The 13,915-nt window shown below is 38.1% G+C and overlaps 1 protein-coding gene across 1 annotated transcript in view; it reads right to left on the bottom strand.

The window, feature by feature from the left end:
* The window catches only part of SI (sucrase-isomaltase), a 632,954-nt gene that overhangs the window by 211,171 nt on the left and 407,868 nt on the right, over positions 1 to 13,915 (bottom strand). Inside the window, exons 44-46 of the mRNA XM_069213228.1 lie at positions 11,535 to 11,659; positions 8,466 to 8,554; positions 7,828 to 7,877 (exon numbers count right to left, since the gene is read on the bottom strand). Of these exons, the coding sequence (XP_069069329.1) occupies positions 7,828 to 7,877; positions 8,466 to 8,554; positions 11,535 to 11,659 (264 nt within the window). The remainder of the gene's footprint in view (positions 1 to 7,827; positions 7,878 to 8,465; positions 8,555 to 11,534; positions 11,660 to 13,915) is intronic.

Genomic DNA, 13,915 nt, shown 5'->3' with positions numbered 1-13,915 from the left:
TTGAGGGATGTGGAAGAAGACGAGTTCAATGGAACTGTGCAGGATGAGGGCCACAATGGTTGATGGGTTTGTACTATATCACTCCACATGCCTTGCTAAATCTGTGCTGGTATTGAATGTAGTAATGTGTAGGGCTGAACAATTGAGGATGTGGATTCCTGTTGCAGAAAATGAGATGTATACAGTAAACGACTACCTTGGTTTAGTTTGGCAATACACTCTGAAATGATAGTTATATGATTGCAAATGACACATCTATGATCATGATTCTTGCTTATGCTTGTTTGCTGTGAGTTGAATTTTAGTGAGGTTGAATGAAGAAAGTTGTGTGTGTTTAACAAATTCATGCAATGATTACATGAAAGTTTGATAAATGAATGCTGTGTTGGGATGGTGTTTATATCAATATGATGTGTTTGGCATGAAGGGTTTGATAAATAATATGGGGTTGAGATTCAGGGTTGCATGTCCTTAGGCCCATACCAGGCTTTAATATGACCAAATAGCCACAGTCATTTTACTATATTGCTTTAAGTTAGGGATACCAATGTGTTGGGCTTCTAGAAGGAAAATAGGAATGGATGGGTAAAGGTAGACCTTACTGTGGCTTCTTGCACATATTCCAATGTGGTCTTCATGGCCTCAATGGAATGGTTATTCAACTCTTCTGTTGAATTTGTCTGAAGACATCTGAACGGGTATGTAGAGGTAATCAAAAAGGAGTTGAAGTATATTCCTTTCTGTGGTACCTCTTTGTTAACAAAATGCTAGCATGTTGTGAGGATAGTCTACACTCTCACAGATGGCTCTTACACTCCACCAAACAATCTCTTAAAGTCTGTGTTGAGTTTCCAAACAAACCTATTGGTTTGTGAGGAAAATTAGAGCTTGTATTATGCACAGAATTTGCAAAGTCTGAAACTAAATCGGCTATGTTTCCCTGAACACCTCCAAGGGCAACCTTCCTTTGTTAAAACCAACAACTACGGTCCTCGCCATTATTGGGGTGGTAGGAGTCCTGGGGGCTATCCAAGGATATCTAGTGGAGTGAGTAACCATGAAAATAAACAAACTATGACCCCTAAGCAGGCTATGGGGTTAGGGGGCCTAACACCGCTGCTATATTAAGCACTAAAAAAAGGTCCTACCACTTGCAGTGGACAGTGGAACTACTTATTGTCTTCCAGATTCACCCCAAGCTTGGCAAACCACAAGAAATATGCTAAATAATTTTATCTTTCATCGTTGCTAGCATTTGGAGTTACTAAAACTAACTTGCTTAGCTACTGTACTCCATTATAACAACTATGGGCCTGATTCCCATTTGAGTATGTTTATGTTGTTTTTTTATGTTTACATGAGTTAAGACTATATTTGTGACTGTGGACTCTCCACAGTTGGGGGAGAACTCCAAACATAAAAATATGTTTTTATTTAATTAGTGAAGCCCAGGCATGTTTTTATGGTCAGGCTATGAAACGCTTTGATGAGGAATGTAGGGTTTGGAGAGTTTGATTAAACGAAAATTGGGTGAATTAGACAGGAATCTTTTCCTTCAAACATGAGCCGACCCATCAAATTCCATTAGACCTTACTACCAAAAAGCTTCATCTGATGCTTGTGCCCACTTCAAAGATCCAAACAAAAGGTGTGATTTTATGAAAAGCCATAAACCTAACAATGTAGCAGGTTGTAACTTCAATAAAGGGGTGTGATACCCTAACCTATTCAAGTTCTTTCATGAATTCCTGAAATGTGAGGGTATCCACCATTATATTGTGTTTAAGAACCAAGGTTCAGGAGAACTTTTTGGGGTAGAGCTAAAAGGACAAGAGTGTTTGGAAAGGGTCTGTCCTTCAGTTACAACGAAGGTTAGGGAATCCTGGCTGCAGAAGTACACAGCTGGGGTGGGGGCAGCTATTTTACTGAAGATGGGTTGAACTAATGTATTTCACAGGAAGACCCCTGATTATACAGGTGAGTCTAGAATTTGCAATCAGTTAAAGATAAAAATTAGATAGAACAAGAGAAACTTTCTAACTCCATTTCCAGATCTAATCAATTCTCCCTTATCAATTGTCCCAAAACAAATGTATTCAGTGGAAGAACACAGTCACAGATGATGAGGTAAAATGTGGTAGGCTGAGATGAGTTTAACAGATGTCATGATAGCATTCACGTTGTTGCCAGACCACTCTGATGACCTTAACCTGTTGGCAATATAGTTCCCAGCATAGTGGACTATTCTGTTGTGTGTACTATTTTAAAACCCTTTTCTTCGATGGTGGCTCAGAAGGTTCAGGGGTAAGCGCATTGGTTGCACTACCCCGCCACCTTCCTGATGGTTGGAAGGACTGGCTAATATTTAAAAACCAGCAGCTAAAGACTACCTCCTAGAACGCAGGAATTGACTTTGGAGTACTGTCAGTAAACAGGACAAATGGAGCCAGTGATTAGCCTTACCATTCTGGGCATCAAACGTGTTTCTGTTGCCATTGGGTTTGTGATTACCAGCAGACAAGTTTAGAGAGAGAGTTGCTTGCTGTTGTTGGATGTGGTAGGTAGGAATACTATGCTGTGTGATAGATAAAATAGACATCTGCATTTTGTGTGCAGCGTTATGTAGCTGGCAGTGCATTGTATTAGACAAAAGGCTTTTGCTAAGAAGGGCAGGACAAATCTATCTTGCAGGATTACAATTACTGACAGGATAAAGAAATACTGGTATGGCTAAGATTCTTAGCATATGAGAGTATAATTGTGACTGCATGCTCATCTTGTAACCCAAAAGCTTAAGCTAGTCTCAAATGCACTATTGTGACTTTGGCTTTTACTCAAAGGAATGGTGGGGTGCAAAGAGAAGGTCAGAAACATTTTTGAAGAAAATACATACTATTTGCTTCCTGGAGTATAGGACACTGAACCCTGCCACAAGAAAGTGATAATGTTAGAGGAAAATAAGGCCGTAATTCATGCCACTAATCCATAGTCAGTGAAGGATTCATGGTGTTTATACCTTTTTCAGACAACTGTTCACCACTGTCTGTTGTGAAGAACCAGATCTGGTTAATGAAGTAGCTGATGATCTGTCTCATTCGGAATTGACAAGATCGCATTGGTTGATTTCATCAGGATACCATTTCAGTGAACGTGACTAAAAAGGCATTTGTAACTATATTTAGTGTGGGTACTGATAGACATATGGAGAATTCATTAAGAAGAGGGTGAATAACAGAAACAGGCATGTAACTGGTATGCTAGATGCAAGGGAAGACATGCTTGCATTTTTTTGTAATGAGTTGAACAGAGTCTGGCGCTGGTTATTATGGCCAACAGAATTGGATTGCTTTCTATGGCAAGAGTTTCTGGTGATGTGTGCCTAGTTGTGTTGAACTGATTACGATTAGTTTGCTTGGGAGAATTATCAGCCAGGCAAAGTTTACATGAACATCCAACCAAGAGCTCAGGTTATTCAAGGTCATATATTTTGCAGTATTTTTTGTGGTCATTCTGGGTGTCAGAGATTTCAAAGGTACTGTATGCCAAAGGGCACTATGGCTTAAAGAGTGTGTATTTTAGGAAGAAAATAGTTATTTTGGAGCAGAAGATTGAGACTACCCAGATGGGATTAGGCATGTTTAAAATTGTCAACAGTAGACGAATACACAGTCACAATGTTCAGGAGGGAAGTAAGTGTGAAAGGCATAGTGAACTGGCCATCCTTCCAACATGAGAATGGGTTAGAGACAGCCAAGTCCTGGATGTGTTAGGGGAGTGCTTAAGGAGGAGTAGCTAAACTCTGTGTGAGTTTGGAATGTGTTTATTCAGAATTAATACAGCAATTGAAGGCTGTCATTGGATTTAGATGAAATCAGGTTAAAGAGCATTGGCTGGTGGAGATCCAAATGTATATGAGGATATGTCCATTTGTGGTCAACAAGCATGCTAATGGGTTTTATCAGTTTATGGGGCTGTGAGAGCAGACCCACAAAGAAGGAGGTCTGAATATGTGGGTAGCTAGTTAAACTGACAGGGGAGCATTTCAAGGAGGTAGTGTTAAGGTAGGAAGAATAGGAGTGGAGAACAAAAAAGGAGGAAGTTCACTGGTTTGTCCAAGAAGAGGTTATTTGTGGCAGTTGATGTTGATGGAATGAGGGGACAGGAAGCCAATGCCTGATGTGATTTTTGATTCCTCTGGGAAAATCAATCTTGTGCAAATGTCATGCCTACAATTCCTAATGATGGTAAAGCAATATCTGAGGTTGTTACAAGATCTGTTAGAAAAGTATGTCTGGGTAGAATTTCAACTACGCCAGAGTACTCAGGGTACTTTTGGTAATTTCACATTATACTTTGATGTAGAATTACCTATAACACTTTTCCTCCTGTTCACAAAAAAGGATTCATTTGGGAAAAAAAACCACAGTGAGAGCAGATTTAATGAACATTAGTGGCTGCTTGCACTCACTATTGTTGTTCTGCTGCATTTAGCACTATTTCTTAGCAGAAAATGCATCCTCACATCCATTTTTGAAATAAAAGTGCACTAGTAGTAAGAAAATAGCACTAAATGCCAAGAATAAGTTTAGGGAAATTCCTAGCCCAAGGTCAACTTTAGAGTAAGCTGCTGCTTGTGCTCGTTATTCGTGTTCTATTGCATTTAGTGCTCTTTCTTACCAAAATATACATTATTGATCCCATTTTAGAAGTAATGGGGCACTTTTGCACAAAGAAATAGTGCTATACACAGAATTACTCTACTCACACAATTATTTGTAATTTTGCAGAATTCTTTGATTATTCCACATGATTACGCTACACCAAATTATGTAAATTACGCACACCCTTAGAGAAAAGGCAGACACATTCTACACTAAGCTGAGTCCCAGAACAATATAGTGATGGCTAGAAACTTGACTGCCTTCAACAAGTTTAGGATTGAGGTTAACAGAGAAATTTAGTATTTGGTATTTGATGAAGAGGATTTAGATATTGGACGAATGATAGGGTATATAATGAGGGTGGAAGAAAGAACATCTCATGCAGGATTGTTTCTGATTTTGGTGAGAGAGACTAAAAAAGAGAGAGAATATGGAATGTTAATAATGGAAAAGATTTGAGGAGCAGACATTAGAAAAGAACATATTAAGGAAGCAGATCTGGACCTAACAGGAACAGAAATGGGGAGTGAATCAAAGATTCCTTAAGACAGAGCACTGATGAAACAAGAACCTTGGAAATGTTAACTCGAATATAATGTTTTTTGTAGCTGAAGTTTGATGATAAATGGGTGTGAGGGGCCTTAGAGACTTAGGTGGTAGGAGAAGAGATAAAAGGAGTTGAATACAATAGTTGTGTACATTGGAACATTATGAGTCAGCTTTAGTTGCATGGCTCAGCTGAAGGATATGTTATGTGAGTCTACGTACTTCCTCAAAGACAAAAGATTCTGCAGAGTTGTCCTTTCCCACTGGTAGTCCTGGGTGGAGTGCTGTGAGCTAGCCTCTCCTCTAAAGGTGGTTGGGGGAAGATAGGATGAAGAATGGGTGCATGTGATGTGGCAGCCTTCCTGTTGCCAAGCATGCACATAAGGAAGTCTATAAACAAATAGAGTCTGCATTCCATTCATGCTTGATGAGAAGCCACCATCAACTCTGATTTCTATTTTAAACTTGTGGATGTATGTTAGCATATGTTAGGATTTGATACATGTACTCAATCTGTTTCCTTTAAAAGTGGTTATATGCACAAAGGCAGACAAGTCTATGATTTTGCCATCCTCCACATAAAAATGCAGGTGCAGTACATCGTGAATGATGAATTCCCTCGCATACAGCTATTAATGTTTGGCACCATGATTGTCTGCCTTATGAGGTGACTTGGTCTCAATAAACCAACAATTTTACTAAATTTTGATACAATAATTTAAGGAAGCACATGTAGGCTTAAGAATTTACACCAGGCCACAGACTTCAGGGGAAAATGAAATCTAAAGGCTCATAAAGAAAAATATCAGTGGTTACATGTTGGGCAGAAGGCATTGTCACACATTCGTATTTTGCTAATTGGCATTTCACATTAAACTGAGACATCCCAATAAACTCATATGATTAAATACACCATTCTTACTGATAAACGAAACCCTTTTTCATGGTTTTATGTTGTTTGAAACACAATGGAATATGTTTAGGAGGCAATCTACCTCTTATCCTTTTATCACAGCACTTCCTTGAATCAACCCTTAAAGAAGTGCATTCTGACCACAACCATGCTTTTCTTTAGAAGAAATAGTTACCTTGATAGTAATGTCTAAATTGGCATTTGTATGCTTATCTCCGACATTCACTAGAACCACTTGCAATTATTCACTATATGACTGATTTGACTCAATGAAACCAAATCCTGCATTCTTAGGATGTAGTCATCAAGACAAAACAAGTTTGCCAAAGACACTTTATATCGAAAACAAGTGAAATAATGCGGAATAAATTAAGGCATATTTTACCTTTGCTATAAATATTTAACAATTTACAATGTAGGTCATTTCAACATGTTTTCTTAACTCTGTTTCAATTTATCAAAGATAAGCCTGTTCTATGTTGATTTATTTATATTGGCTATATAGTTTGGAAAAATCCATTTGCTTACTATGAAGTCACACATAACTACAAGCATTGAACCTAGCTCACTAAGGTAAACTTACACTTTAGGGTAAGTTCACTATTTTTTGGTATTCACAAACTTCAACTTTAATTTTACTAATAGCAATTTTATGAGAACAGAGATTCCACACATTTGAGGACAGGTAGTTTGCGAATTCCAAAAAAGAGTAAGCTTATACAAAATGGAATTGAAGGACTTATGGTAAAATGCTAATACATTTATTTACCAGAACCTAATATCAAGAATTGATACTCTGCATCTTCATGTTAAAATTCACAAGACTGAAGATGCAAAGTCTTAGCATATGAATCATAAAAAAAAAATCTTTCTATAATTGTTCTTTTATGGTCCCATTACTTTATGTTTGATAAGAAATCATTGTCTCTAGTTGACTCCAATTACTAGTGTCCAGATAAATCTCACCCTGTCAATGAGACTTATTAGTGGTTTGCTCTTAGTGGACATATAGAAAGAAGTGGTAGCCTCAGCATTCACATCTGCATCTGCCCAGGCTTCTGCTGGTGCTGTAGTTTCCCCTTGAATTATAAAAACAATCAAGTTTACTGCTTCTAGTCATGGATATGGTGCTGAGATGCACAGTAGGCTCTCTATGGACACACCTGATTTTGTGGAGGTCACTGAACCTTGACAACCCTAGTGCAACACATAAATCTCAATGTAGAATGCCTTCATCTGTAAAAGTACATAGATATATTCTTTTCTTGGTGATAACTGAAGACGGTAAAGAAGAAAGCTCTAGTTTAGAACAACATATCTTCTCCACTGAGGACCTGATAGATTATAGTAACAAGCTTTAGGAATTACAGTGTAAGTAAACATGTTTAAATACAATTGTTAGTAATATGCATGAAACAATTAGTTGAATTAATGATCTTCTGACCCTTCATATGACTTTTACTCTGCCACAATAAGGAAATTCAAACAACCATATGTTGAATTAATATTTGAGAGAGAAAAAAAATGCACAATATATTAGAGGTTTCTAGGTTAGGGGGAAGTGAATATAAAAGAAGCTGTGCGTTGATGTTTCTGTCCTAGTGATTTCTCTACAGTAATTGCATACTAGTAATACAAATTTGTGCACAGAAACTGCAGACTACAACTGATAATGTTAAGTTAAGGAAACAGACGTTTTTCACATACCTGGCTTACAGCAAATGTGGCTAATGTGTAGATTCCAGCTTCATATGTATCTGTTATAGAGAGGAGTATGGAATGGAAGTCAGCATACATTCCTAAAGATTTTGTCTTGGCACAGCATTAGTTATTCATGGAGCATGAGTAAATCCAAAATTAAAGGTTGAAAGGTTTTAATTATTCTGCTTATTCTTCTGAGACCAAGACCACCCTTTTTGACACACAATTTGAGACTACAGAAATTGACCAAATATATGGAAATTAGTCTCAGCTCCACCCAAAAAGGGATAATTCAGCCTTATTTGCCAGGCCTCAACCCCTCTACATGGGAACATATGCATCCTCAGACATGTTTTGACCTTGTTTCGCTTCCTCACTGAGCTCTAGCTTGAGCCCTGTTGCTTTATGAGATTATGATCCATATGTGAACATACCATTAATCCTTAGGTACAATCTCCAAAAAATTTAAGGACTGCTTCATAACACATTCATACTAACATATCTGTTGTCATGATGCTGTTTTAAACATAGTAATGTTAACAGCTGAAACAGAATGAGATGAACTTGACAATGGAAAAATAAATCAATTGCTTTTCTAGGGAAGCAAATAATATGGTTGAAATTACAATCATATTTACACTTACCAATACTTTCACCATCATCCCAGAAAAGCTGACCTTTGGCGGACCCATTTTCATCCAGGGCAATGAGCAGAGACATTGGATTGCTTCGGCTACAGAGACACAATAAATAGATGTTTTTCACTTTGTTGCTGTTATAAAATGGAAGGTTCTTTGCTTTCTTCAGAAAAAATATCACAATAGAGTAAGTCTGAAAAAAAAATATGGATTTTGATATTTTTTAGGATCTGCTCAGTACCATAAATCCCGGTAGTGGATTACATATACACATATCCATATGGAGACCATGTTGCTGACCTCTAATAATTGAACAGGGGAGGTTGCAGTTCTTGTGTTTGGAAACAGCTTCAAGAAAACAGCTGCATGTCGAGAAATGCCAGAAGTCCAATTGACATTTGCTTTTCTACCCTCATTCATTTAAATGTGAATTTAAGTGACAGAAGAGATTAATTTTGGGAAATGTTCACTATTAAGAGAAATAACATATAAAATAGAATATAAAATAAAAAATATCCAATATTCTTGCCCCCTTATCTCAGATACACTGTACCAGACATCCAGGGATCTGGCTGTGGCTCCCTGGACTCTATCCTGGATGTAGTTGTTCCTGAGAGTCCTGGGTAGTTTGTGAGGATGAGTGACTGTAATTATGGGCCCTCCATCTCTTTAATATGCAGTCAGCAACAACATACCCTATGAATGCTTGTGAGTGATAAACAACACATTTCACAGCAAAAGAAATTATTGTGTAATTTCTTCTCAGGTGTGCCTCACCTTGTTTTGCCGCAGCTGACCAATATTGAAGGAATTATGGTAAAATGCTAATAACTTGTCAATGTCAGTAGTCAGAACAAAACTATAGTACAAATGTCAAATGAGTCAAATGTTGTCCAGTATGCCTTAAGAGTCTTGTAGGACTACATATAGTCAGTTAGAGATCAGCATGAGGGCTCTAGTTGGCTTGAACAAGTGAAGAATAATCCAAGCTATACTTTGATACATATACCACTTCCAGACAACTGTATTTAGTCACAAGTTGGTGCTACCTGGCAATGTGTGGATAAAACCATGACATTATGTGGGCTGTGTGGAAAATATAAGAAGACCATTGAGCACCATTGTATTTGCCCTGTTATGTACACTCTTAGGTTGAGACTTTTGGGAATAGTTTTTAACAGAGCAGTCATAGGTACAATACAGATCAGAAACACTTTAAAACATGGGAAAGTGGGCTCTGGCCCAGGGCCACAACCTTTCAGGGAGCCCATGATACTGCCAGCTCTGGTTGCAAAGAGGATTGTCCTGATGAGCTTGAATAATTCTTAAACAGATTGTCGTTAAATACTTTTTCCCTTTATATTGTGATGTGTGAGATTGTATCACAGACGTTTTGCAGAGAAATGTTGTGTTTATGTTTCATGCAACATCCATGAATATATTTCTTTTAGATCAAAACAGGATCTCACCTAAAGAGATAGGAGGGTGTCACAGCGATTATGTGCAGTAATATTAGTGAGCTGCTACTGTATTACAATATTGAAAACACACACCACTATCCCTGAATATTAGATGCAACAACTTGAATTCGGATGAGTGGACTTCTGCATCTGGCCTGGCCAAAGGCGGCATGAAAGAGCTGAAATTGGATCATAAATTCAAATCTGTTCCGAACAGAGGCCCCCAAAATATGGTCAGCCCGCGCACTCAAAATTCTGTCCCTGAAACAGTCAGCCATATTTTTACATTTCAAAGTATTTCGATCTGCAGCTTGAGGCTACTGGTGAAATCCATCGATCTTCCTTCTGCTAAAGTACAAAAAAACAATAATGAGCAATGTGACTAATGCTTTTCTTTTTAGATTCTGCAATATGAACCAGTTTCTAGACCGTCCTTTAATAGATTCCTTTAGATAGCTGAATATTGAGTCTGATATGTGTTGTACCATGTTGATCCAAGCATATTATTATTTTTTAACAAGCAAAACAGCAGGCTGGTGAATCTTTTTTGATTTTATTCATTGTTGTCCCACACTGTGAATGAAAGTTAGCAACAAATTGATTGTTCCCTCAGTATCATGAAACTCAACAATAACCACCATTTTTGTTGTGTTTTTGGAGTCCTTGTGTGAAATAGGGTCCATGGCCTTCATAATGAGCCGCCTATAAATGATAAATGATGTGACTCCAGAATTTATACGGTGCAAAAAATACCACTGAATTACAGCTTTTTTCAGGAAAACTTGGAGATTTTGCTGCTTTCTGTACCAAAATACTCATGTTGTGGTAAATGCTAGACATTTTCCTTGAAAAATATCCCCACGTATATATAGTTAACACAACATCTATAATTGCAACAAGAGTACATAGAAGTTCATTCACCAAAGAGCCAGGTGGTAGCAGAAGTGACATCACATGCTCTTTGACCTCCACTTTCTCTCACAGGCACATACTTACACATACACACAAATTCCCACTTAAACACACTCCCACCCGCAAGCAAGCACACAACATACATTTAAAAGCATTTTTAATTATCTCAGCTGCCATAGAAGGGGATGAAAGGGATATTCACATTTTGATTACACTAATAGTGAATCATTCCTAATAATTCACTATTAGTGTAATAAAAGATTGATGAAAAGCAAGGGGAGCAGAGCCCTGACTGACGTCCATAAGGATGAGCTGCCACTGTGTTCCTGCACTGAATTTGCCACCTCTGAAGCCATGGGTTGTGAAGGCAGTGCCACGGGTCGCAAAGGGAAGGTCAGGGGTCACAGCTGGGGCTCCTGGTTACCCCTAAATGATGTCCATGCAATAGTTTCAACACATATCACAGTTATTCAGGTTGTTCGTAATGAGGGCCTACATGATAAAGTAGATTTAAATTTACTTTTAAATGTTAACATATTTTGTAAAAATGTTTAAACTGGATACTTGTTTCTCTTACTCATTATCTAATGTCTGCATTGCACTACAATGTTACAAAGATAGAGTGCTCAAGATTGATATTATTGTTTTATATTGTATATGATACATATTTATCAATAATATATTATTACTACTAAATGCTTACCTATGGTTGGTATTGAGAGCGTGCTTTTGTTGCGGAATTATATAACCTCCTCGAACATGCAGATTAATATAATCCCAGGGGGCTGGTAATGTTTGCCATTTTCCTTTCACTCCAAGATTTTTGCCCTGTAAAGTAAAAGAAAAATATTGTTTCAGACCTGAAAATGACATCCAATTGAACAAAATGGAAAATAATTTTCTACATTTCAAGCATCTAAATCCTGTGATTTCTGAACTGTTAATGCAAAGAATATCCTGGGCATCAGTATTCCTTCAAAATGTCACTCTTTCAAGGGGTAGCACAATGCTAGATTTACTTTAAAATTTGCAATCCAAAAAATACTTTTTTCTAAGAAAGCAGGTTCTGGCGTTCTAACCACCATTCCAGTTTTTCAATTATGCACCTCTGTTTTTGTGGACCTCTGCTGTGAAGAAGTGTCCCTATTCAGCACTGACTCACTATACACTCTATATTAAAATACATTTGAAATGTAACTTACGGGGCCATCTTTTAAATTAATGTTCACTTCTGAAAAATGTGGTCTGAAAAACTGTAGTAATTAGCTCTAGCCAGATTACGGAACATCAGGTTCACATGTCTGTGCACCTGTGTGCAAGTAGAGCAAGACAGCCTATTATATGATGTGGTTTTGCATCTGCGCATAGGTAACACAATATTATACAATATTATATTTCACCTTTGATTGTTTCACCAATATCACTTCCTTTTAATTTACTTTAGTTTCACAAACTCTTGAAACTTCTTCTTACCCTCTCCACAGCATATTTCATGTTGTAATTTTACATTTTGTCTCACTAAAGGCAACATTTGCAGGGTAGAAGATAGAATTGCTACATGTTAATATCTTGGAATTCCAATAGTGATTTTAGACAAAATATCCTCTTTCTTTTTAGCTGCAGGCTAGACTTGTAGAGCAGAAACTGTTCTCCAGGCTGAGATCATACCTACATCCCACTCAACGACAAACAGTAACATCTGATTGATGGCTCCGTTTTTCTTCGGACTTTTTGCTCAATGTTTCCCCTCAATGCACTTTAGTCATTTTGGTCTAATTTTACCTTTTAAAATGTTCACTTGGTTTAGATATGAGTTATTTAGTTCACACTGTGATGTGTATGACTTTATTAATTGTTCTGGTACTGTCTGGCTGTGCCGTGCTGCCTCCACTAGAGGTTCAGCACAGGTTTATTTGTTAATCATGTTTGTTGACTGTAAAGACTTTGGACTTATTTCTTGGGTAGGACTCACACCCTGAAGACCTTGAAGCAAGAGGGGTCAATCAAACATGGGATCCTATATTTTGTGTGCCATCAGGGGCCCTAACTTGAGGCCCCCTGCATGACACAGGGTGCAATGGCCATGCCCAGGAGACACTTGTCCCCTGTGCTGGCCACTGGGGTGGTGGACATGACTCCTGTCTTTCCTAAGACTGGAGTCATGTTTTTGGTTTTTGTGCACCAGGAAATGGAGCTAGTCTGGTTAGAGGCATTTTTTTGCCTCTAACTAGGTTAGCTTCATTTTCTGATGCACAGCCCCCCTTCCCTACTGCCATCCCCACCCGAAAAGCATCTTTTTTTAAGATGCGAGCCAAATTTTTGCACCAGCTTGCGCCATTCATTAAATATGGCGCCCGGCTGGCGTTGTGAAATGACACAAGCCGGCGTTAAACTTTTTGACACAAAACTGTGTTTGCACAGTTTTGCAGGAAAAAGTATAACTATGGGCCTACATCTCTCCAACTGAAATAATAGTTTTAAATCCATTTTGAAAAGTCAACCATTGTTCTCCAAACACAAGCTTATGAGTTCTGAAAATACACACATTTTCATCTTGAATACACTCTTTTTAATTGTGGCATACATATTAATAATGGTAATAATTCAATCAAGCATAAGCCTCTATAATTAGAAGGCTGGAATGCACACAGGAGAGCTACTTTCAGGTAGCTGGAGAGCTAGTGGTAGCTCACAAGCTACTTGTTGGAGACATCTGCTTTAGACTCCATGGGCCTCATTTAGAATAAACTGGAACATTGTGATTGTTGCCCCAGTTTTCTTGTGCTGCCTCTACGAGCCCCCTAACAACACCAGGGGAGCGGTGTAGTTACAGTACAATGCTCCATGGCGCACAGTGTCCACAGCTGCATCTTAAATTATGATGACATTGTGGCGCTTAACCATAGCATTGCTGGACTAGCCTCAAAATGTTGATGCTAGTTCAGCAATGCTGAGGGGGCCCCATTAAAAACAGCACAGCGTCACTTTATTGCTTGCCCAGAACAAGCGTTAAAAAATGCTGTGACAACACAGAATGGTGCAGTGAAATCTTATAGATTCACTGCACCATTTCTGAGGCTCTTT

This window comes from Pleurodeles waltl, chromosome 11, assembly GCF_031143425.1.
Source record: "Pleurodeles waltl isolate 20211129_DDA chromosome 11, aPleWal1.hap1.20221129, whole genome shotgun sequence".
NCBI classification, from domain to species: domain Eukaryota; kingdom Metazoa; phylum Chordata; class Amphibia; order Caudata; family Salamandridae; genus Pleurodeles; species Pleurodeles waltl.
The sequence above is the reverse complement of the archived record's forward strand: the minus strand, read 5'-3'. Positions and strand labels throughout refer to the sequence as shown.